The sequence below is a fragment of the Vigna unguiculata genome, chromosome 6 (genome assembly GCF_037176805.1).
Source record: "Vigna unguiculata cultivar grain cowpea cultivar isolate G323 ecotype 2 chromosome 6, ASM3717680v1, whole genome shotgun sequence".
Lineage (NCBI taxonomy): Eukaryota > Viridiplantae > Streptophyta > Magnoliopsida > Fabales > Fabaceae > Vigna > Vigna unguiculata.
In genome coordinates this window covers 47,467,908-47,493,944 of record NC_140797.1, presented here as the reverse complement: position 1 = coordinate 47,493,944, position 26,037 = coordinate 47,467,908, and the positions used below count along the sequence as shown (strand labels likewise).

Here is a 26,037-nt window from a genome sequence, read left to right as displayed (position 1 = left end):
CTCTAGAGCCTAATATCAACGTCTTCATATCAGACAAAGCTAAAATATAAAGGTAAGGATACATAGCAACGACATTTGTCAACACTGAATTAATAGAATCAATCATACCTAATTCCCTAGTACAACTTACAAACAAAACTTCAACACAAATAGCACATCAAACAAGATTTCACTAACACAAGGGAGTAGGAGGATTGATCCCAAGTCAATACCTTGAACTAACACCCAATATAAGACTTCCCAATATTCAGTTTTATAACAAGGTTTAATTTTATAAATAAATGACAAATTGACAGTACATATTCATCTTCATCGTTCATTCATAAGCAGAAGTGCACACCTTAATTCAAACAAAGGACATATTCATCAAAGCCCACTACCCAAATTGTTATAACTAAACATTTAACCTAACAGTGCTGGTCAGATTACAAAACTTCATCACCTGCTACATCAGACAGGGATAACTGTAAATTAAATATCTCATCATCCACAGCACCGTATAAACAAACCATTAAAACAACAAATTCAAATCACAATCACATTTTGAAGCAAACTGTGTACTACATCCAAATATGAATAACAATCCCAGAAATGATACAATTGGATATTCTAACTACGTTAACAACACAGATGCACAATAGATAGTTTCGAGATATAACTACATCTGTTAACAGGCATGTTAAAATTCAGAGTAGAATAAAACGGAAATTCAAGCAAAAATAACATACTGATAGAAATGGGCAGGAGCTATTAAGCGCGTAGAACATAAAAGGATAAATATGGTTTGATTAACTTAAGAAAACAAAAACTTTCAAAAAGGATAATGAATATTTAAGATAGAGAAACGCTACAAAACACTGGTTTATATGATAAAGAGATTAATCGACGGTTTGCATGATGTCTTCGGGTGCGAACTTGGTGCCCTTCTCCTTATCAGCGGACGCGCGACCCTTCGCCTTGCGATCGAGAATGGCCTTGCGATCCTTGTCCAGTTTCAGCTTCGTCACCACAACCTTGGAAGGGTGGATTCCTACGTTGACGGTGGACCCGTTAACCTTCTCACGAGTGATGCGCTCGATGTGAATGACCCACTTGCGACGGTACACCTGAGTCACCTTCCCCTCGCGCCCCTTGTACGTTCCACGAACGACCTGCACCTCGTCCTCTTTCCTCACCGGAATCGAGCGAACGTTGTACTTGGACCGGAGCTCCGCCGAGAGAGGAGCGCTCATCAACACCCGCCGCACGCTAGACGGCGCGGTGAAGTGAGCCTTCCGGCTCTTGCGGCGGCTGCTCGATACTCTTGGGTTGAACTTCATCGTCTCTAGCTCTCCCTCTCTCTCTCACACACACCCTCTTGCCGCGGCTTTCTAGGGTTTCTCTGTCTATCTCCTATTTATTGAATGTACATATGGATTGGCCTAGGGTTTTAATTCTTTCAAGTGGGTTACTGGGCCTTTCTATTCTACAATGGACCCTGGGCTTATTAAGTTCCTGCACCCCCTCAATCGTTTAAAAATACTGAAATACCCTTTATCAGTGCATCACACTTTGTTATTGTATTCTATTAATAAAATTTAATAATAAAAACCGAAGCACGTGCTCTATATCGTTATATGAAAAAGAAAATGATTTTTTAATAATTAAATTTTAATAACTTATTTGATGCGATATTTTTTAAGTGATCTTCTATTTTTTATTTTTTTATTTTTCTATACTTTTAAACTAATTAGAAAATGTCACTTTTAAAATGAAGTTGTAAAAGTTTAGTTTTATGATTTTCCCATGTGACAACTATCGAGTTACTGATTGTTTGTGGGTAGCAGTGTGCCATAAGCAAAAAACTCTAAACTCTGAATATAACACCTCACCTTGCTTGTACAATAGAACTCAACTTGGACATACTTTGAAGATAAATATTGGAATCTTGCACTCAATCAAAAACCGTGTTATGTGTTAGGTGTTCTTTCAACACAATCATATGAATCTCTCTCTCTCTATATATATATATAATGTTCCATCATGAAGAATTTGCCCACAACTGGGAATTTAGCGAAGAGATGGGTAGACATAGAGGTTTGTGGGTGTCTCTTGTTCCATTTGGATTTGTCTTGTTCTTTAGTTCAGCTCTGATTGGAGTGCCTAGTGCCCTTGGCTGGAGCAAAGAGGGTCATGTCATGACATGCCAAATTGCACAGGTAAAATTTGAAATTCAATTCCAATCTGTTAAACAAGAACGCACCTCACTTGGCCAACACCACAACACAATCTTGGTTTTTGATAAATAGGCACTTTTAGAGGCTGAGGCATCAGAAGCAGTGAACCGTTTGCTACCTGACTATGCCAAAGGTAACTTATCAGCCCTTTGCGTGTGGCCTGACGAAATCAGACACTGGTACAAATATAGGTGGACAAGTCCTCTTCATTTCATTGACACACCGGATAATGCTTGTTCCTTTCAGTATTCAAGTAAAGTTAAACACTTCTTGTCATATGTTCTCATTAAACCTTTGAATTATGCTATAATTTGTTGTCGTTTGTTATCATAGGAGACTGCCATGATTCCCATGGGGTGGAGGATATGTGCGTTGCTGGTGCTGTCAAAAATTTCACTTCTCAACTCATGCATTACAAAGAGGGGATATCCGATGATCACCGATGTAAGGAGTCAAATTTTGAAAAAAAATACTTTTTTTCTTAATGTTTGTATGTTCTCCTTGATGGTTTCATTCAATGCCTTTAGTTTTTGTATCTTACAGATAATATGACCGAGGCGTTGTTGTTCTTGTCACACTTCATGGGAGATATTCATCAGGTATATGTGACAAGCTTTTCAAAGTCTGGTGAAGTTTCTTAAATACCGTTCTACTGTTCCTTTTAACCAAGCTTTTTGGGCACTTGTCTTTTAAGCCAATGCATGTTGGATTCACCACTGACGAAGGAGGAAACACGATAGAACTACGCTGGTTCAGGCATAAATCTAATCTGCATCATGTATGTATGATGTAACTTCAACCTCATCTCCATTATGCAGTCACAAATTACTTGTATATGCATTAAACTATTGATTTGGTTGTATGTAACTAGGTGTGGGACAGAGAAATTATTCTCACTGCACTAGCAGACTATTATGATAAGGATGTGAGCCTCCTTCTCCAAGACATTCAGAGGAACTACACAAATGTAAGACTAAATTGTTGATTAAACACGTGAATTCTTTGATTGATTTCAAATGAAAAGAAAATATTTTTGTGTGCTGTATGCAGGGAATCTGGGTAGATGATATTTCATCTTGGAAACATTGTAATGATATCTCTCAGTGTGTAAACGAGTGAGTTCTTTCTCTGTCACCTTCGGCTCCAACTTTCTCTTTTCCTCTTGCTGTTAATAATCACAGTCCTCAATTTTTGGAATCATATAGTTGGGCCAAAGAGAGCATAGAAATTGCTTGCAAATGGGGTTACGAAGGTGTCAAACCTGGAACAACTCTGGCAGGTAAACATTTCAGCAACCAGTTATTTAAGGAAATAGTTAGATGCTAAACAGTTAATTCATGAAACTGCAAGCAAAGTCATTAGAAAGTTAAAGGATTTTGTGTGATGAGTTTGTGCTGGTGATGTTTTTGTAGATGATTACTTTGACTCGAGGATGCCATTTGTTATGAAACGAATTGCTCAAGGTGGAATTCGATTAGCCATGATTCTAAATAAGGTGTTTGTTGCCTCTGAAGAAGGATTTACCTACAGCAGCAACGTTGAAAGATAGACACATAAAAAGTTGTTTAAACTTTGTCAATGGGAACGTCATCAATAGCTTAGTTTCATCAGAATTGTTAGTCATTAGCCCATTGCATTTCTAACTATGACCTGCCTCTATTTTAATAACTGAAGAATGTGCCAGCCATTGTAGATGTAAGGACCCGTATTTTTTCTAAAGTATTAATTTAATTTTACATACATACATATACAGGCTATTGTTATTGTTAATTTATTTTTAGTTAAAAAGTAAAAAGTATATATATATATATATATATATATATCCAAAATAATAATAACAATTTAGAAAATATATATTTTTTCATAAGAGAAAATAAATTGGCCGTAGAATGACAAGTTTACTGAAAAACAATGTTAAGTTAATAACAACGCATCAATAATTAAGAGAAATAATAACAATTAAATTTTATTTCCCTTGTTAAAATCGAACTGGACGCAAAAGTATAGACACGTCATAATTATCCAATAAATTTCGATTTAGTTTCGATTTAGTTTAGTTAACCGACGTTAAAAATAAATAAATAAAATTATTATAATTAATAACATTAAAATAAATATATTTATAAGTTTAAAAAAAAATGAACTAAATTATATCATTGAGATAATAATCTTGAATAAATTAAAAATTAAAAATGAAAAAGAAAAAAAAGTATATATATATATATATATATATATTTATACTAACGAATACATTGTCGCGTCTGTGTACCCACATTTTTTTAATTTTTATAAAATTAATAATATTTATTTTTAAAATATAAATAAAAATTTTAAAATAGTTATTAAATAAAATAACTGTTAAAAAAAATTTAGAATAATGGTCAAAATAAAAAGTTTAAAAAAATGGTTAAAGATAAACTAATTATAAAATAATTAATTTTTAAAATAATATTTAAGAGTAAACTTAGAAAATGAAAAGTGAAAAAAAAAAAAGAATGTTATAAATATATACGTATGTATATATAAGATTTTGATCTGAAAAGTATTTTATGAAAGATATCACAAAGTAAGTATGAATAAACTTTAATATAGTATTTTACTTGAAATCTTAGGCTTTTTGGAAAGTTAAAAATAAATTAAATAAATTTATTGAATAGTTAAGTTGATTGAAAATATTGTGTAAGATGATTTTTTTTAATAGTTATATTTGTTGTGTTTGATTTTAGACTTACTTTTATTTTCATTACTGGTTATAAGTGTAATGATAGTGTAAATGAATTACCAGATAAGGAATTGCAAATGAATAGTAATCAAATTTACAATTTGGAGAAAACATTATTTTATATTTTTGAAGAAATTTTATATTGTAATACATGTGAAAATTTATGTAATAATTTTAAACAACATATTTTGAATTATGTTCTGATAATATTTTATTTGGACTTTTGCATTTATTTTGAAAGACTCGTTTTTTGTGAAAGAACATACATTAAATTTATTGTTAAAAAATAAAATAAATTTAATTAGTAATTTGCTTCATATATTTAAAAATATTGTGGGTCAAGTACGGGACATACTTAAATGGATCTGGCTGTCTACATTGTCATCCTAGTTAAACTAATAATAATATTATTTCAAAGTGTTTTATATCAAAATTTAAGTTATTCTCTAAGTTGAGATCTGTAACATCCTCTGAAGTTTGACATATCACTTTCTAATTTTTGACACATAACATCTTTCAATAATGGTGATTTAATTTACTCTATTTAACAATTGTTGAGTTTAATTGAGTAAAAAATATATAGTGACCGATGTAAATCATAAACCTATATTCAAAAATCAAATTCCTAATTAAACAAAAGTTAATAAATAATTAATATAAATAGTACGATGCTATGGTGTAATTTCCTAAAGCAAAATAATGAGTTTAAGGGGAAAAAAGTGTTGATAAGCATTATAAATATAAAACAAATTTATATGATTTGAGAGAAAATAAAATATAAAGTGGTGTTTTTTCTTTTACGAGATTTGATAGTGTAAATGAACAAAGTAAAGTTTATAAAAATTGTAAATGATTTGATAGCCAGGAGGAATAAAAAAATGTTTTAATGCATTAAAATATACAATTACAATTTTGTTTTTATTGGTAAATGAATACAAAATAAAATGTATTTAGCTAAAATTAATGGAAAACAAAATGTAAATATTTTTTTAATTAAAAAATTTAATTATTATAATAAATTATTAATAAAATTTGTATGTTATTGTTTGAAATAGTGGAAAACAAATTTAAATTAAAGAAAAAGGAAAAGTATAATTGCATACGTATGAAATCATTTTAAATGAAAACACAAATTTTATTTTCAAATCATTCTGATTCATGTATTGACTTTCTCTCAAATCCATCCATTATAAATGAGCAAATCTTGGAAACTTAGCAAAACGTATTAAAAAAAACTAAACTCACTAGTTTTTAGTACATATATATTTTTCTAATTTTCCACATTGATATTCTTTTAAAAAAAATAAACTCAAAGGGTTAAAAAGGCATGAATAATCTGAGGAACGACAAAGTTTCATTGGGACAGGGTGATCATGGCCCTTACAATTTTTTTTTTCTATTATATATTTATTAACTATTTTTAATTTTTTAAAATATCTATAATATATATTAAAAAATTATAGAAAGGTAAATTAGGTATCTTTCTTTTTATTTTACAAGACATAATATTTAATGTTAATAAATAATAAAACTTAAAATCAAATATAATAAATAATAAAAATATATATTAAGATATTTTTATTTTATTTCACAAATTATTATGATTTCACACTTTCATGTGTGTTTTTTTTTATTGTTTTGAAATAATAAAAATAGTTAAATACAAACTTATTAATTATGCTTTCATTTTTTATTTGTTCTTTTTTATTCATGAAGAAATAAATTAACCCCCTCATATCACTTGATATTTAATTATTTGTTTAATAGTTGATGTTATTTTTTATCACATAAGCCTTATATTCATTTTTTTTTTATGATTATGGGAGAAAAATGATTGTACAATGTGTTTTTTCATAACCATCTTTTAATCGAAACTTGATTGTCATTAACTTTTTCTTTTAGTAACTCTTAATTTTTTATTTTTTAATTAAATTATGATAAATTATTTGTTAATCTTAAACTTAAAAAAATAGATATATTGATGAAAAACAAAATTATATATTTATTTTATAGAAGCAATAAAGATAAAGCTATTCGTGTCCATGAAAATAATAAAAATTCAATATTTTATCTTTACGTAATACAAATGATCATATTGTTCAATTAAATTAATATATTTTATATTAATTATTTAGAATATATTTATATTTACATTGAAAAATAAATACTTGAAAAATTTAGTTTTGATTCAATTATTAATGAGTTAAAAAAAATTGAAATAACGAAAAACATATATATGTTATTTTTTTTAAGTACGGTTATTATACTAAATTCTTTATTTATTTTTTTTATTTGCATTGTATTAATGATAATAATTAAATATATAAATTTTAAATATATTATTTTGAGTCTTCAAAATTATTAATCTAAATTCACTGAATCCAAAATTGCACTACGTCTTGGACTCTAACCTAGGGGTTTTGAGTAGGGATGGCAATGCGGGCCGACAAGACTCGTTTAGGTCCGGCCCACATAAGGCCCGCATAATGCAGGCTGGTCCGTCCCGCCTCGCACACTTTATGCGGGCTGCAAACACTGGTCCGTCCTGCACTTGACTTGCGGGCACGCGGGTTAACCTGCTTTTTAAAAGAATATATATATATATATATATATATATATATATATATATATATATATATATATATATTTAATTTTTATGATAAAACTTTCAATATTTAAAAATCACAAAACTTTAAGAAGTTCACAAAATTTAGTAAAAACTTTAGGGAATTGGATGATAAATTGATAATTCAACATTTTCATCATATTCATATTCATACTATGACATACACAATGTATTCTTTAAATTTTAGCACATTAAAAAATACATAATACTTATCTTTTCCAGATATACAAGAATTTGAAACGTTAATGCAATAGTGCATAAAATAAGTAATTAATATATATAAGTGCAAGTTATTTTATTTTTATTTTTATGCGAGCTTGCGGGTCGATCCGCACGGGCTGCAAACTTATGCGAATCCGCGAATTCACTACCCTAACCTGTCCTGCATTTTTTTCGCAGACGAGACCCTAATTGTTACCCCTAGTTTTGAGACTAGTTTGACTTAGCTTTTGTCTTTGAAATGAAAACATTTTTATAGACAATTTAGCATCTCACAATTCCTGATCACCATGTATTTAGCACTTTCTTTCCTGTTGATGTCATGATTAATTTTACACAATATATAATTGATACTTCAAAACAAATTAATATATATTTAAAATCATACTAAAATATATAACATTATATAAATAAATAATTTTAACATAAAAAATAAATCAGAATTAATATATATATTTTTCAGTCTAGTAAAAACTCACAAATATTACTTTTACATTATAGTAAATATTTGAATAAATATCAAAATTCATGTGTGATGTTTTTTAAAAGTTATATAGATGTATATCCTGATCATATGTATATATATGTATAAACTATCCCTAAAAAGTTGTGACATTATCACATTAGTTAATGATAAAATATAGTGAGAGAGAAGTTTATATATATATATATATATATATATATATATATATATATATAAACTTCCCTTGAAGTGCTTTATATTTCATAAATTAATTTGGTTATTTATTGATATTCTGTAGATAATACGATAAAGGTTAAAAAACAATGAGGAAACATAAAATAGCATGATGGTATTAGTGTCATGCTTAATGTTTGTTGGTACCAAATAATGGCAACAAAATCATTTTGGTTAAGGTGAAGTGGTGAACATGAATCACACGCCAGGCCCAACAGGGGTGACACGTGGAGGGTGGGTGTTAGCTAATTTCTGACAAATATTCTCTATCTTCCCATGCTTTTACTGTGTTACTTTCACTGTTCCGAGGTTTTATCTCTCTGTTACTGCACTGTTTTTCATCTTATTTTACCTTTTCAATGCTTTCTTTCACAGTCTAAAGTGGGAGTGAGGTACTCTGCTAAAGGGTTACGCGCCATTCTCGTGAAGTTTTATTGCTCATTCATGGCCTTCCTTCACACCAATTCTTATAACTGTATAAAAAACTGAAAAATTAAAATAAATTTTATTTTAATTGGATTATTATTTTTAATCTGTTTTCGATTTTTTTATTAGTCAATAACAATAAAAATAACATCGATTAATGTTTTGAATTGAGAGCATGAATGATTGAATCCCATCCCGTATAACTTAGCACTATTAGCTAGCATTCCTGCCTTCACTTCACTTCACTTTCACATTGATTCAGTGGGCCCAGAAGTCAACTCAGGCCTGAACCCAATCGGAGCCGTCAAATGGTCCACGTGGCCCACCACGTGAGTGATCGACGGCCACGCTGGTCTGTCATGCATTGCATTCTTTTCCTTTCGGCTATTTTGTGTCCCCACCAACACAACACCCACTGTGCCTGTCTCTGCAACGCTCTCAAAGGCAACGCAAATCAAAGTGAGAGTGAGCGACATGAACTAAGGACCATTATCTTTTTTTCTCCCTTTTCCTCAAACAAAGTAAACAAAGTCATAAACCATTATGGTTTCTCGTACCAACGTCATTTTTCTCTCTCTTTTCTTTTAAATAGCCGCACTTCGAGACAGACAATGGGATACACCATCCATCACTAGTTCCAAAGTAAGTGTTTTTCAAGGCCATTACAGAAGATTAGTTGAGTGAGGGAGGGAAGAGCAACTCAATCACTGAGTTGTTCATCAACAACACCGTGTTCCTCATATATTCTCCTGCCTTGTCCTGTTTTCTTTGAAGTTTGGACTCTCAGTCGTATCGTAGCTTCTTCTTCTCGTGATTCAAGTTCCATCACACTCATTTTGGTGGGCGTATATCAAGGTATTTATTTACTTTCACGGTGTTGCATGTTTCATTTGTTCTTGTTCAGGTTAGTCCTTTTGTGTTGTCTGGCATTTATGTTCTTTCTCATTTTGGGGTCATGTGAAGTGACTATGATTTGCTTTTAAAAAAAAAACCATGTGTAAACCCTGTTTGCGAGTACAAGAAAAACGAAAATCCAAGTGATACAAGATCTGGAAAACTGTGAGATTGACAAAACTCATCTTTATTTCAATCATTTAGTGGAATGTATTCCTATGGAAGTTTTGTTAATGATTAACTTCCATCTAAAAATCGAAGTAACTTACTGTAATGGAGGTCCTATGTTTTTTTCTATTATAAGGCTCAAACCGAGACCTTGCAAACATTCAGATTTGTTTTAGATTTGTGATCCTGACAATAAAAATGTTTCCTCTTATCTCTGCCTCCAGTTGCACAAATCCAAAGTGAGTTTAGTTTCCTTCACAAGTGTGTAGTTTTTTTTATCCCAGTTAATGGAGGTTTAATTTCTGACTTGAGTGTGTCTGGATATGACTTTTTACCCAAAACTACGAACAGGGTGTAGCTGCACAAGCTTAGCTCCATTGTCTTGTGATTCAAAGAGCCCTGTAAACAAATTTGGTTTCTGTTTCATGACAAATTGAGGTCCTCCTTTGATTAATGTCGGGAAGCTATCGTTAGCAATTGTGAAAGGTCTTGGTTACTGTGGATTAACCTATTAACCTTGATTAATTTGTTTTCTATAACATTTTGGTCAATAAAGTATATTACTTTTGCGAGTTTTGTGCTACAAGATTGTATAAAACTTTTGACAACCAAGAAAGAAGAGCATGCGCATTGCTGTATCATGACAATGTCCCAATTACCATCAAGAGGTTTTCTTTCCCTTTATTCCAATAGAAGGCAAATTATGTTATATGTATAAAGTACAAACCAAAGCAAGCACACTTGCACCTTATATATACGTGTGTGTCTTAGAATTTTATTTTTTTGTTAACGAGGTGGAGTGATATATAAAAATGGAGGAGAGACCAGAAACAGAACTGATATCTATACCGGCGACACCGAGGGTTTCAACGCCGGAGATACTGACACCGTCGGGGCAGAGGTCACCGAGAGCGGCATCAAAGGAAGGAAAATCATGGACCCCAACCTCGTTCATATCACCGAGGTTTCTGAGTCCAATAGGTACACCAATGAAGAGAGTGCTGGTAAACATGAAGGGTTACTTGGAGGAGGTGGGACACCTTACCAAGCTCAATCCTCAAGATGCTTGGCTTCCAATCACAGAGTCTCGCAATGGAAATGCTCACTATGCAGCATTCCACAACCTCAATGCTGGTGTTGGCTTCCAGGCCCTCGTTTTGCCCGTTGCTTTTGCTTATCTTGGCTGGTATGTATCTATCTATGTATCTATCTTTTTTTAGCTATTCACCACGTTGCATTACATTCTGCATCTGTTAAACTGCAGTGACTTTTCAACATTTCTGTTGTGATGCAGCATGCATTTTTCAAAGAACTTTGACTGGCTTATAGAGCGTTTAATTTTAGTCAAATTAGTTTGATGCTGTTTTGTAAGATGACAGCAACTAAAGTTTATGTTTATTTATTTCCAATATGAAGGAATGTCCCATGTTTTATTATGTAATGTGCATGCGAATTCTCTTTGTTTTCTTTCCCTTTTATTGTTAGGAAGAATCTTTACTTTCATTTTCTAGAAAAAAGAAAATTTTGTCTCTTGGTCATGGCCCTAGCTAGACACGAAAGTAAGATCATTTTGAATTGTAGTGGGGGCATGCCTTTTTACAAATATCGAAGTTCATCATATATTTGATTGGTTGAATGGAAAGAATTTCAATGAGGGTGGGCCGGAATCATGATGCTTGCCAATTTGGCCCTTTATTTTTGCTTTTCCCAAAGTTCAATTAAATCACTCTTGTATAGGGAACAGTTCTAATTTTGTCCACACTATCTATTTTTTGGTGATAGAGGGGTCCCTGATGTTGGTCATTCAATTAATTCGTGAATGTATCTTTCTATAATAATTTCCATTTACTATCACCGTTCTGAAAACACTTTCCCTGTCCTTTGACCATGTTTCCATTTCTAGACATCTAATAGTAAATAATACAGATTTTGTCCAGTTGAGTTTATTAGAATGTTTGTACGGAATAATAGCGTGTGGAAATATTTCAGCCTTCTTGAATATGCTTTATACAAATATTTTGCAGGAGTTGGGGAATTCTTTCCTTAACCATAGCCTATTGTTGGCAACTTTACACGTTATGGATTTTGGTTCAGCTTCACGAAGCAGTTCCAGGTAAAAGATACAACAGATATGTGGAGCTAGCACAAGCAGCATTTGGTAAGTTTGCTTTGCCTTTGATTACTTTTTTCTAGCTAGTTGATGTAACACAGTTAAAAGAAGCTACCTAATTAACAACGTAGAACTGCTTTGTAACATAGTTGAAAAGGATTTAAGATTGTTTTCCTATGTATATTCTGTATTGTTTAGTATGCATGTACGTTGTTTTGCAGGGGAAAGACTAGGAGTGTGGCTTGCGCTGTTCCCTACTGTTTATTTGTCAGCAGGAACTGCAACAGCATTGATTCTTATCGGAGGGGAGACCATGAAACTGTTCTTCCAAATAGTTTGCGGACCCACTTGTACCTCGAATCCTTTAACCACGGTGGAGTGGTACTTGGTTTTCACTTCTCTATCTATTGTGCTGTCTCAGCTTCCAAACCTGAATTCAATTGCAGGACTTTCACTCATAGGGGCTGTGACAGCTATAACTTACTCCACCATGGTGTGGATCCTCTCTGTAAGCCAACAAAGACCCCCTTCAATCTCCTACGAACCCCTGTCACTGTCACAACCTTCTGCTTCTGTATTTCTTGCCATGAATGCACTTGGAATTATAGCGTTTTCTTTCAGAGGTCACAATCTGGCCCTGGAAATTCAGTCCACAATGCCTTCAACTTTTAAGCACCCGGCTCGTGTGCCAATGTGGAAAGGAGCCAAGGTTGCTTATTTCTTCATTGCAATGTGCCTCTTCCCAATTGCTATTGGTGGGTTTTGGGCCTACGGAAACCAAATGCCTCCTGGAGGGATTCTCACTGCTTTGTATGCATTTCACAGCCATGACATCTCACGAGGAATCCTTGCATTAACTTTCCTTCTTGTTGTGTTTAACTGCTTGAGCAGTTTCCAGATATACTCGATGCCTGCTTTTGATAGTTTTGAAGCTGGTTACACGAGTAGGACAAACCGTCCCTGCTCCATATGGGTGAGATCAGGTTTTAGAGTGTTCTTCGGATTTGTCTCCTTCTTCATAGGAGTGGCGCTTCCCTTCCTCTCGAGTCTTGCTGGTTTGTTAGGAGGACTCACTCTCCCAGTCACTTTTGCGTATCCTTGCTTCATGTGGGTTCTCATAAAACAGCCTCCAAAATATAGCTTCAATTGGTACTTCAACTGGATTCTTGGCTGGCTAGGGGTTGGTTTTAGCTTGGCGTTTTCCATTGGAGGTATTTGGAGCATGGTCAACGATGGGCTCAAGCTCAAATTCTTTAAACCCAATTGAATTTTCAGTGATAAGTCAAGCAAAAATGCACATGCACGCTACATAAATGCTGTTCTTCACAGGCGTTTCCCTGTAGTCTAATAATTTGTGCACTGTGGAAGATTTTGGTTGTATTTGTGAAAAAATAGTGGTAAGTGGAAAGCCATTAACGAAGAGAATGATCCTTGTATGCATGCGCAAGTTGAGACAAAGGTGGACCTTGCAAGTTTAAAAAATATTTCATATTTTACTGTTGTCATAGCTTATTAATGGTTTGCGCTTATTAAACTTTTGTAGAGATTTCCAGAACAATCCCCTTTCAAGTTGAACGTTGTTTTAACACGCGTAGCTTCAAAAAAGTTAATTTATCAGTATATCTTTGTCCCCCTTCTATCTCGTATTCTTAATTTTTGTTTTATCATTTTACTGATTAGTCTTGATTGCAGATGGATACCTCTTGGATGTAAATAGACCCGTGTGATACTATACTGTTTAATATTTATATCCGTTTAAGTATATAACGAAAATTGTATACAAAAATATATTTCTAAAGATCCATTCTTTACTACAGTGTTGATTTTGATTCAAATAAAGAAAACAAGACATAAGTTGCTCACAGTAAGTGTAGAATTAAAGAAAGATAAATAAATAAGAATGTTTCATGGTAGAAATCACATTAATATATTACATTTTAATTCTTCATTCTTTTAAGAATGCTCCTTTTCTCTGGCATTGGGTTTTATTGTTTATCTGATATTTCATGGCAGAAATCACACTTTCTTTTATAATATTTTAGCATTAATATATTACATTTTAACTCTTCATTCTTTTAAGTACTTTAAAAATATAATTTTTGACCGGTAAATCTCTTCTTCTGAGAAGATGTGAAGTCAGCTAACCTTCAAATGATCATCATATAACAGATATATGTGGAAGTGCAGAAACAAATACAAAGGATCATTCCTTCTCAACGTGGTTAATTAATTTCATTAACTGCACAGTGTTGGAACGTTGCTCAAACCATTCAGATTAAGTGAAATAAAATTCCGATCACAAAATGTTTCACTTGATGGATGAAAAAGTTATGGAAAATTGAGGTGAAGAAAGAGAGATCTCATTACTGGAGAGAAGAAAAAGGAGCAAACATAGTGATTAAGTAGCAAGTAGCACCAAAACAATAAACGGCACACTCACAAGAGAAAAAGAAAAACTGTACAGAGAAAAGGTAGAAAATTTAGTTGAGATGGTTCAGTGGGTGAAGTGAGGAGGTGCAACACACGACGCAGTGCGGGAGAAGATAGCAGAAACGGAATTGGCGAAGCCCATAACAATTGCAACCTTCACTTGTCCCCTTTTGGGAATAGGACGCCCAGAGAACGTTCTTGGGAAGCTTTTTGCATCCTTCATCATCATGCCACTCGCCATTTCAATCTCTCTGTTCTTGTGTTCTTGTGTTGTGTGATGCTTTTCTCTCTGTTTTTCTGTGTTATGCTTCCAGAGCTTCTACCACCTTTGGGTTTTATACAGAGTCCGTGTTACAGAACTGCCCTGCGTGTGGGGTTACAATTAAAAGGCGTTGCCACTGATTTTTTGGACTCTTTTTGACCATCCATGACTTTCTATGGTCATCACTGTACTGCCACGCATGAACTCTAAATTCAACAATTTTTTAGTGGGAAAAGTAAAACCTAACATGCCAACGTAACCCTTTAACCAAATAATTTTCAAATTTTGTTCGGACATCCTTTTTAGGATTTGATTGTACAATTTAGCTTAATGCCACAAAAATAGTCACAAAAATTTGACTCTGAGTGATGTGAGGGAAAGACAGGGTCTTTTTGATGATTCCACGTGGTCTTTGTAGTAGAGTTGTGCCACCCAATGCCCATATCTCTGATTCTGTCTCAGATTACTGCGAAAATGTTACGAGGACGGTGATAGTTATAGTCTTTCATTCAAGGACGGTGGCTATAATAATAGCATATATAACTATGTGAACATGATTTTCTCTGTCTTTCTTTTCTTTCTCTCTGAAATTCATTCCTTTTCACATTTTCTATTCATTTACACTCACACCCAGTTTTTCATACTTTGGAAAAGCCTCTTCTCAAATTCTTGCTACAAGTGAAAGCACATTCTTTTCTTCCTGGTAGGTACACCATTAATTCATTCCGTTGTTTGTATTCAATAAGCGTGGACTATTTTTTGATTCTTTTTATCTTCACCCAAGCCCATAAAGTGTTGCCAACAATAATATAGCACGTAAAGCCAAAGCGTGTGAACACGCAAAGGTAAATATTTATTATATTATTAAATCTCAATTTGAATGATGAAATGTTTTCACACACTATTCACTGCTTCCATATATATTACAAGAGTACACATCAGACACAAATAAATGAGAACATCATATGAAAAGATAAAACATGAATAAGAAGATATGGTGATCCAAGTCACAATTTTCTTTTATGATCTAAGTAGATGTATATTTTGAATGGGTTTGAAATATAGAAAATGAGAAAATAAAAAAATAAAAAGTTACTCAAAAAATAATAATTCAGATTATAAGAGAAAATTGTTAAAATTTAATTATTATATTATAATTTTCTTTATAACTATTAATAATTACGTTCATTATTGATGATAGTTGATTTTATATTATTTATAAACCATGCATGGTAATTCAGAAAATGATTTACGAGTAATTTTAGTGACATTGATTACGTAGAGAAGGTGATGTAATGGTAATGATGGTGGCAAAGTTTCGTGGGGTTTTTAAGTTTGAAGCATATCCAAACACTTTAAAGAGATGATATATATATGTGTGTGTTATTTTTTTACTTTTGTTTTATGACATGGTTGAAGCAATTATGAGTGTTAGTGGCTGAAGCAATTATGTCCACAAGCGTTGCGAGTTCCCCCACCATTTTTAGATCTTATCCGAGTTAATGGCTTAATTATTGATGTTTTTTTTTTTAAATTGTTTATGAGCAAAAAAGTGTGTAGAATCACAGTTCTTGATCCACATTGCATAACAATCTACCAAATATATCTCTATAAGCAACAAGCAAGCCAAAAAAGTGGAGAATTTGCACACAATAATGCATTCTCCCGATATCAGATACATTGAATCCAGACATGTTCAGTGTGATAGGGAGGAACAATCCTAGGTATCATTCTTAATGCTATTTAAAGTACTCAATATTAAATTATTTAACTATATTCAATTATTTAACTAAAATTTCTATTATATTATTACAGTGAGATTGTCATGATTTTCTTGAAAGTGTGACTGTGAAGGAAAATGAGTGAATGAATTTTTTAGTTGGGAAGTGGGTTAAGGTTATGTGATAATTTTAAAAAATAATGTAGGAAAAGTGTTGTATTTATATAAATTATTGGTTGATTTATATCGATTGAATTTTTTGTATGAAATACTCTATGTTTTTTTAGTGGTTGTAGATATTGTATGAAAATAAGAAAAAATAAAATGAAATAGACTGACTAGTATACATTGAATTAAAAATAACTTAATGTTAATTATTTATATAAGTTCATTCAATATCTTTTACCATAATTCTAATGTTATTTTATAATAATTTTTCTAAAATTGTGTGACATTTTATTTAATAGATAATTCTAATAAATAAAACATCACATAATTACAATATAAAGTAGAATACCGACAAAAAATATATAAAAATCAATAATTATAATTATTCAAAATATACGGGAAGAAGTATTTAGGCACAACACAATGTCATCAACACAAACTTAAATGTAAAACAGGTTAAGAAAAGATTATTCACAGACCAAGGAATTACAAATAAAATAGTATTACAAACGGAGTTCAACTTAGGGCAAGATCCAACCTGCCTAACTAAACTGCAACATTTTCATCATCATGGCGATCACTTGGGTTTCCTCATCTACTCACACCAATTCTGGTGATCATCTCAAAAAGAAAAATCAAACAAAAAACAAACACAATAAAGAAATGATAAGTTAGATAAAATAATTTTTAACAATAGATGAGCATTATAAACAATTGAATCAGTAAGCATACAAGGCATGTGATGACAAACAATACAAGATCTTCTAAATCAATTATCCGGATACATGTATGGTTGCTTACACTTGTGGTGGTCTCTACCGCTCTGCAGAGCCATTGTCAATGAATTTCGTCTTATCACACACAAAGTTAGTTCATGATTATCTAAGACCATTATCCTATCAAAGACTATAACCTCCATGTTACTCTCATCACTTGAATTAGTATGTTCTAGGCGAGTCTTCTCAAAATGTTTTTAATTTATTCAACTAATATTATATATAAATGTTTGCTTAACATTGTGATATTATAAGTATATCTGTAAAAGTTTGATAAGTTGTATTTTTTCTTTAACTCGTGGCTTAATTTCTCAAAGGCAATGTCGTTCTACTTTACTTTTAACACAGAAAACTTTACTCTGAATTAAAATGCGCTTTATGGGAATTTTATATTTAGTAGTAGAGTCGTTGCTGACATTTCGTAATCCATGAAAAAAAAAAAGAACTTTTATGTATGCAAATTTTAATTTAACATGTAAATATATAATTTCTTTTGAATATTAAAGTTATTTTTTTTACTTTTAAATTAATAAATAAAAATATTTTGCGTATACCAAATTTTAAAATTTGAAAAAGAGACGCAAGTGATAAATCTCCGAAACAGAAATGGGCTAGAGTTTTCTTTTATGGGTCAAGGCCCAAACAAGAAGCCCAGCCATTTCCTGACCATAGATGAGCATGGACAGTTTTGTAACAACCAGTGGACTAGCCATTCCTCTAGCGCTTGAAAAAAAAAAAAAACTAAAAATGTTACATTTGATTAATAAAACAAAGGTTTAAATATCTTTTTGGTCCTCATTTTCGTAGTATTTGTTGCGGATGATCCTCATTTCACATAATGTTTAAAACGGTCCTCATTTTGACCGAATGTTTAGAATGATCTTCATTTTCATCATTCGTGTTTTATTTGGTCCTTTTCTGTAACGCTGTTTAAATCATTAACGGAACATTGTACAGGTGGCACGGTTTGTATTAGGGTGTGTTACGTGTACTGTACAGATGACTTAATTAGATATTTGAGGATAAATAAGTGAGCTAGGGTTTTGGTAGAGAATGTTTGGACAGTTGGTGAGTTTTGGCAATTTTGTTCCTCCATTCCCAATTGATATTGCTGCAATCTTCTTCTTCTTGCAATCCCATTATATAGGTATGTAAGTCTGGAAGAAGTTAAATTCATAATGGGATTGCAGGAAGAAGAAGATTGCAGCAATACCAATTGGGAATGGAGGAACAAGATTGTCAAAACTCACTAACTGTCCAAACATTCCCTACCAAAACCCTAGCTCACTTATTTATCCCCAAATATCTAATTAAGCTACCTGTATAATACACGTAATACACCCTAATACAGATCGTGCCACATGTACAATACTCCGTTAATGATTTAAACAACGTTATAGAAAAGGACCAAATAAAACATGAATTACGGAAATGAGGATCATTCTAAATATTCCGTAAAAATGAGGACCATTTTAAACATTATGTAAAAATGAGGACCATTCACAACAAACACTACAAAAATGAGGACCAAAAAGATATTTAAGCCTATAACAAATAAGCATTAATTACAAAAGGAAAGACAATATTATAATTAATTTAAGAAAGTTTCAAATCCAGATTCTCTATTAGATTTTTTTATACTATTCTTTTTATTGTACTTTTAAAATATGAAATAGAAACACAACATATAAACAACATCAACAATCGAATTTCCAGAAAATCTAGGGACATATTGTCTCATCTCCTAAACTTGTATAATACATCAACTCGTAGGTCTTTTTAAATACATCACGCATGTATATAAATACATCATTATTGAGTAGCATCTGCATGCAAAGAAATAGATGAGATCATGCTTCCAAATGCTCCACGTCATGGAATAATAGTTTATTTAAAAAAAAATGAGAAGAACTTTATCATCATATTGTAAAAAAAAAAAAAAAACTTAATATCATTATCTTTCTAACCTAACAAGGTGACGTTATGACTATAATCTTGAAATTATGGATATATTTTTTCAACATTAGCAGCATAATGAGAGAGAGGTCTAATCTTAGAATTGTGGCTTATTTGTGTTTTCTTCCTTTCACACATTCCAACATCATTAGGGTCTGTTTAAATTTGCTGAAAATCACTATATAGTAATCGGATATGGTCAGTTATTAAAATGAACAAAAAAAAAAAAAAAAAACATTACTAGGACATTTGGCTTGGCTATGTCACTAAGATTATGACCGACCAAAATCTTTTAATGTGGATGCTTTTTCATCTTAATTTATTTTCTGTTCGTCTTTCAGTGGTGTTTGTTGTTCTCAAATATTCTCAATTATTATCCAATTGACTAAATCGATTAGGAGTTTTTTTCTCAACCTCCACACATAATTGTAAATTGAATTCGAGATTGACTAATCTAAAATGTAAATTTTAAATTTTGAAATGTACAATATAAAACATTATTATTTTATTTTGAAATATATAATTGATAATATAAAATTACATTTCAAATTGTACAATTAAAAATATATTTATATTCTAAATTATATAATCTAAAATGTATTTGTTACACTTTTTCGTTCCTTAAAAAAGAGAGCAAAGAATTTTAGACTTGAGATTAAATATTCAAAACTTTATCATTAAATACGTGTTTAGATTAGCGGTGAAAATCATATTGAAACAAATGTAATGAGCTTGAAGCATGAGAACATCGGTTCTACTTCCCTCCAAACCATTATAAAGTATATTTTTTATAGTTGTCAAAATGGGTAATTCGGCTCAACCCAATCTGACTCACTTTGTAGCGATCCAAAAAAATTCGAACCCGGCTCGGCCCACTACAGGTTGGCTCACGGGTTCACTTAATTAAAAAAAATATTATTTTTTTATTTTTTTTTCAGTCAAAACTAAATTATAATTCTAATTAAAATCTAAATAAACTTTAATACAATCTAAATACAAACTAAAATAAAAAAATACAAAATATTTATGTGTTGGATAAAAAAACAACTTAACATGACCAAAACAAAATGTAAAGCCTAACTTAATAAAAAAAAAATAAAAACACTTGTGTGACCCTTTTATCTGCGGGTTGGTGAGCCAATCCGGTTCACCACTGGTTCAATCCAGATGAGCTAGGTTCTAAATGAGCCGGGTCAAAAATAAATCCATATTGAAATTTGTAAAACAATTTCAACCCAATCCGGCCCGAACCCGTGATGAGCCGGGTTGGCTCGCGGGTTCCAACCCATTTTGACAGCTCTAATATTTTTCAATAATAATAAATTCAAATCATGTTAAGATTTAAAAGGAAAAAATGGGGAAAAAATCGTATACATGACATTTTTTTATCCTTTCTTTATTTTTTTTTTCAAATATTATTGTGTTGTCATTTGTATTATAGTAGTGGTAATAACGCTAACATGATAAATTGTAGATTTTATTGACATTCAGCTTTTTTTAGGTGAATATTTAAAAATTCAATCGTTATATTAGATTTGAACTTAGATTTATTCAAAATTTCACCCTTTATTAGTTTTAATTTCAATCTAAGACTTTTTATATTTTCCATAGAGCTTATCCTGATAATAATTATTAATAAACAAAAGAACATATATGTTAAATATACCAGAAAACTTCTGATAAATAAATTTTAACTCTCAACCAAGGAACACTTTAAGTTTATGCAGAAAAAATAAATAAAAAATGTGAAAGTACTTAATTGTCAACTTGTCTGCTCTATCAATAATGAAAAGTGAAAAGGAAGAAAAACAAAATTGTGGTCTAAATGCTTTCTTCCCAACTTTTTGACACTTCTGTTGCTGAAAAGAAATAATTTTTTCATCGAGTTTTCACATGTTGGGGAAAAGGTATGTTCAGAAGTGCGTAGGTATAAAGCATTTTATTGAAAGAAAGTTGAAGATTTTGAAAAAGTTTAGTATAATTGGATGGTGCATGATGCTGACATCACCAAATAGGTTTTGCCATTTTAGAAAACTCCATTATTAAGGCTTAGTTGAATGATAAAGTATATTTATTGTTGTTACTACTGCCACTATACAATTCTGTTTTATTTTATTTATTGATATAATGAGAAGGGTGTTTTATTAATTTTAGGACGATAAAGACCTCAATTCAAATCTATCTTTACCTCTTTATCCAATAAACAACAAAGGAGTCAGTATCGAATATTAAAAAAGAGCATTTAAAATCTAAATTCGATGCCAATCGTTCAATCCAAACAAAACCACTTTAATTTGATACCAAAAAAAAACTAAAAATCAAACCAAAAAGCAGCCCTAACATAATAGTGTCAAATCTGGACATTGATAGGGTTGGTCATTCATTCATTATCATCACTGCTCCTATTTACCTTTCAAATACCAATAAATATCCAATTTTGTTTTTGCTTCTCTCTTTCAACATTATAAAAAAAAAAAATCGTTATTTCACGTTGATAAGAGAAATTGTTGGACACTCGATAGATATGTCTTCATATTTTTCAAGCTTTGGTACAAAAATCCCACGTATGGGGAAGGGGTACGATGATGTCTTCACAGTGACCAAGACCAAGCATGCAGTGAAGCAACCAGTTTCATGGTCCAACTATAAAGTGCCCTGCAACCTCTCAAAGCAGCACATTGGTTTTGTGTCAAAATTTCCCGTGATGGAGGAGGAGCAGCAGAAGAGGTTGGATGTTTTGGCCGAGTTATCAGAGGATTATTCCGAGGAATTGGAGGTGGCTGTTAGAGCAGTGCAGATGGCGTCTTCCCTCTGCCAGAGAGTGCAGGACACTATAATTTCCAATCAAAATCAGGTGCAGTCCAAGGATGATGATTCTCCGGTTACAGTAGCAGGTGAATGCTGTTTATTCAACTGAGTATTTTGGTAAAGCTTTTGCTTCTGATGCCTCTTTGTTTATGATCTAAATTCACTGTTGCTGGGGCTAGTTTTTATGTATGCCTGTTTTCCCAAATCAAGATGTTTTCTAAGCATATTTGGTTTAACTCATTTTGCCACCTGGTTTTGTGCATTGGATGCTATGCTATCTGGCACTAACTTTGAGGTAATTATGGTTTTGTTAGCCATTACTACTACTTCTAAGGTTATTATACGAATCAAGAAGCATTTAAGAAATGTAAGTGTTATTAGTTTATTAAATAAGATGTAAATGTGTGTTTTTGTCTGTGAAATAATAATTAAAGAAAATTGAAAATCACCAATAGTTTTGAATTAAAAAATAATAAACAGAGACTAAAATATTAGTAGTTTTAGAAAGTAGTAGCATACTAGCGGGCAGGTAAATGCAAGGTACTAACTTTAGTCAAAAATATATGTTTGAAATATAGCTTATGTCTGATGAATAGCTAATTTGTGAGGAGAATTCACATTGCGGCTTTGCCAAGTTGTGTGCAAATCCATTCAAATTATGACAAGTGGCTTGTTCTTTGGTTCTTAAACGCCAAAAGGGAGCAATGCAAAAACCTTGTCTCAGTTGTCTGATACGCGAGGACATAACCAGATCAATACTTATCTTCAAAACTGATTTTAAGTCAAGACAAAGTCACTGGTGTGGAAAGTGACATTTGAATTTGGAGGCTTCATGGAGTTTCAAAGATTCACGTTTCTAATGCAGGGAAACAGTATGGTTGGTGAAAACAAGGTGCCTTTCAAACTATAAAATATAATATTGCTAACAAAAGGATATAAGATTGGATAGAATAGAACCTCAGTAGTACTCTTTATTATAGAAAGTGGTTTCCAATATGAAGGAGACCGGGGGAATGAGTGCAAGTTCATATCTTGGCTTTATCAGCTGGTTGAGCTTCCATAGATTTATCTTTCCCAGGAGATATAAGCCTAGTTCAATAATCTTTTACGATCACAATTTTTCCCATAATTGATGTAATTTCCAGGTCAAATGCCGTATGATTCACTTTTGGTTTATATTCTGCAATATTTACATGGTGATTTCTGTAACCTCATCTTGTTCTACAAGCAAACCACTTTTTGACTGAACTGTATTGTACACCTGATACTAATCAATATATTATTTTTCTTCAATTTTGGTTGAATCAGTTCAGATTCATGGGATATATGGTTTTCCTTATGTTGCTTACTGCTCCCCTTCATCTTATCTAAAACATACTCTTTTTCCTTTTGTTAACAAAATTCTATTAGAACAAAATAGTGAATACAAAAAAGGATGAGGATGTGACAGTTTCAAGTTTTTAACAGAATATACCTCTACAATCCCTTTAGACGTCAAGAACATTCTTGGAAGGTCCATATACTAAGCCAGCATATAGATGCTGTAGATCTTGCTCCAATAAACACTTTGTTTGGTTACTTTTGAAAATCTTCTAATAAACACTTTGGAAGCAGCATTCTGCCTTAGAAAGAGTGCATGTTTTGCCAAATACTGATAATTTGTTCTCTATTGGAAAAACAGAGGCAAGTTTTCAATTTACTGGTTAGACCTTTCTCTTTGTTCATTTCACATGTCCAAATGGATAAAATATATTTAATTAATCACGAATTCATTATTTTCATTTAAAGTTCATCACATCACATGTTCTCTTTTCTCTCTGTAAAGATCCGATGTATGTCTAATCATAAGTCACAATGATAAAAGTAAAGATCTAAATCAATTCATGTGTGTCTTTCATTATATTTCTCTGTAACTTTTGTATAGTGATGGTTGAAGCTTATTTTGTTGAATTCTTTTGGTAAATATAACTTTTCAAGTTTGATTGATACATTCATACCAACAATCATGTTTCAATTGTACCCTTATTTTGCTATTTAAACAGATTGGAGTGTTCAAGCAATTGTGAGCTGGATGTTGTCAGAATGTTTAGGGAGTCAAAATGTGTCGATTGTTGCTGAAGAAGATGTTCAAAGTCTGTCCAAAGCTAATTCATCTGAACTGTTAGAAGCCGTGGTTGAAACTGTGAATCAATGTCTAACTGAAGCACCTCGATTTGGAGTTCAGGAGCCAAAATGTGGTCTTTCAACTTCAGATGTTCTTGAAATAATTGGTCGCTGTAGCTCAACGGGGGGTCCCACCGGAAGATTTTGGGTGCTGGATCCTGTTGATGGCACATTGGGTTTTGTACGTGGAGATCAATATGCTGTAGCTCTAGCACTCATAGAGGATGGAGAAGTGAAGCTTGGTGTTCTTGGATGTCCTAATTACCCAATGAGGAAGGAATGGTTAAGTTATCATCACCGCTATCATAGGATTATATCCAAGTTGACTCCTCCAACTGCTGAAACTTGGAACAAAGGTTGTGTACTATATGCTAAAAGGGGTAGTGGGAAGGCTTGGATGCAACCGCTGCTCCATGTCAATAAGATGTTTGTGTGGCCAAACCATGCAAAACAAGTTTCTGTCTCTCCTATTGACAATCCTGCACTTGCCACCTTCTGTGAACCAGTTGAGAAGGCCAATTCAAGCCATTCTTTTACTGCAGGGCTGGCTCACACTATTGGTCTCAGGTGCATTTGTTTTTCTCTTCCTCTCTTGGTATACCATAATAGATTTACAGAAAGAATGAATTGTTTCAAGAGAGCTTGTATATAAAGGGAGACACGTCCAATTTCCCAACTGTTATCTAAGAACTTCAAAATACTAAATTGAATATCAGAAAAAACTGATTTTTATTACTATTGTTATTATCCCAGCATATAGACATATTAGCATGGAACTATTCTATCTTCTTTTGTTATTTTTCAAGGATCCTTGTGAAATCAGTACTGAATGCATATTAAAATTTAAGATTCCTGTTATTGTAGGCTTTTATTAACTTTGAAGGAAAGGAAAGAAGAAGTTGTGATGAGCAGTAGTTGCATATTCCTAACTTAAAGAACAGTTGCATTAACAGTTATCTCTATGAAAAGGAAAATTTTAAAATATCTTCAAGAAGAAGGCACAGAGATAACATAAATTTATTACAATGATTTCTAACTCATAAGATATCTGTTTTGTATCATGTGTGCAGGAAACAACCGTTGAGGGTATACAGCATGGTAAAGTATGCAGCAATAGCTCGTGGGGATGCTGAGGTTTTCATGAAGTTTGCAAGGGCTGGTTACAAGGAGAAAATATGGGATCATGCTGCAGGTGTTATCATCATACAAGAAGCTGGTGGAATGGTAACAGATGCAGGAGGACTTCCCCTAGACTTCTCAAAAGGCATATATTTAGAAGGCCTTGATCGTGGCATAGTTGCTTGTTCTGGAGCCACACTCCATGCAAAGATCATCGATGCAGTTGATGCTAGCTGGGGCTCCTCTGGCCTCTGAGGCTGCTTCAATTAACTTATATACGTATACACTGAAAATAATGTCAATAATGATCCATCTTTTCTTTTTCTGTTCTACATTATAAATTACAAATCCCCATGCTTCACCATCAGTTATTTTTTATGTATTGCTAACAACTTACGAGCTTGTTAGCTCACAATTCTATTGTTTGGCATTGTAATAACGCGAAACTGTCATAATATTTGATCATTCTGAATGCCATTTACTTAAAATGATTCTTCTCGAGAGGGGTTCGTGGACTTATATGCTGTGTTAACTCTGTACAATCATTTACCTTCTGG

General features: G+C 32.2%; 3 protein-coding genes, 1 non-coding gene and 1 pseudogene across 6 annotated transcripts; 3 read left to right on the top strand and 2 right to left on the bottom strand.

Annotated features, from left to right (window-relative positions):
- Positions 1-414: 414 nt before the first annotated feature.
- LOC114189316 (small nucleolar RNA R38) lies at positions 415-495 on the bottom strand. The gene has a single exon (XR_003605620.1). It is a non-coding gene; the product is annotated as a small nucleolar RNA R38 (small nucleolar RNA).
- A 271-nt stretch (positions 496-766) lies between these two features.
- On the bottom strand, positions 767-1,392 carry LOC114189130 (large ribosomal subunit protein uL24z pseudogene; annotated as a pseudogene). The gene has a single exon (XR_014995944.1). The product of XR_014995944.1 is annotated as a large ribosomal subunit protein uL24z pseudogene (transcript).
- A 615-nt stretch (positions 1,393-2,007) lies between these two features.
- Positions 2,008-3,966, top strand: BFN1 (bifunctional nuclease i). Its single transcript, XM_028075735.2, has 9 exons — positions 2,008-2,198; positions 2,289-2,469; positions 2,550-2,660; positions 2,760-2,815; positions 2,911-2,994; positions 3,088-3,183; positions 3,267-3,331; positions 3,422-3,495; positions 3,629-3,966. The coding sequence occupies exons 1-9, from the start codon at positions 2,013-2,015 to the stop codon at positions 3,763-3,765; spliced, it is 990 nt and encodes a 329-aa protein (XP_027931536.2). The 5' UTR covers positions 2,008-2,012; the 3' UTR covers positions 3,766-3,966.
- A 5,524-nt stretch (positions 3,967-9,490) lies between these two features.
- On the top strand, positions 9,491-13,698 carry LOC114188272 (Transmembrane amino acid transporter family protein). Its single transcript, XM_028076865.2, has 4 exons — positions 9,491-9,761; positions 10,763-11,154; positions 11,993-12,126; positions 12,300-13,698. Exons 2-4 carry the CDS (start codon positions 10,781-10,783, stop codon positions 13,343-13,345), a joined length of 1,554 nt encoding a protein of 517 aa, XP_027932666.1. The 5' UTR covers positions 9,491-9,761; positions 10,763-10,780; the 3' UTR covers positions 13,346-13,698.
- An 8,075-nt stretch (positions 13,699-21,773) lies between these two features.
- On the top strand, positions 21,774-25,981 carry LOC114188796 (3',5'-bisphosphate nucleotidase AHL-like). Of its 2 annotated transcripts, none has more exons than XM_028077442.2 (3): positions 21,774-22,284; positions 24,241-24,928; positions 25,432-25,981. In XM_028077442.2, exons 1-3 carry the CDS (start codon positions 21,915-21,917, stop codon positions 25,733-25,735), a joined length of 1,362 nt encoding a protein of 453 aa, XP_027933243.1. In that variant the 5' UTR covers positions 21,774-21,914; the 3' UTR covers positions 25,736-25,981. The 2 variants fall into 2 exon arrangements, with proteins under 2 accessions (XP_027933243.1, XP_085531417.1); XM_085675291.1 differs by lacking the exon at positions 21,774-22,284 and adding an exon at positions 22,714-23,394.
- Positions 25,982-26,037: the final 56 nt, after the last annotated feature.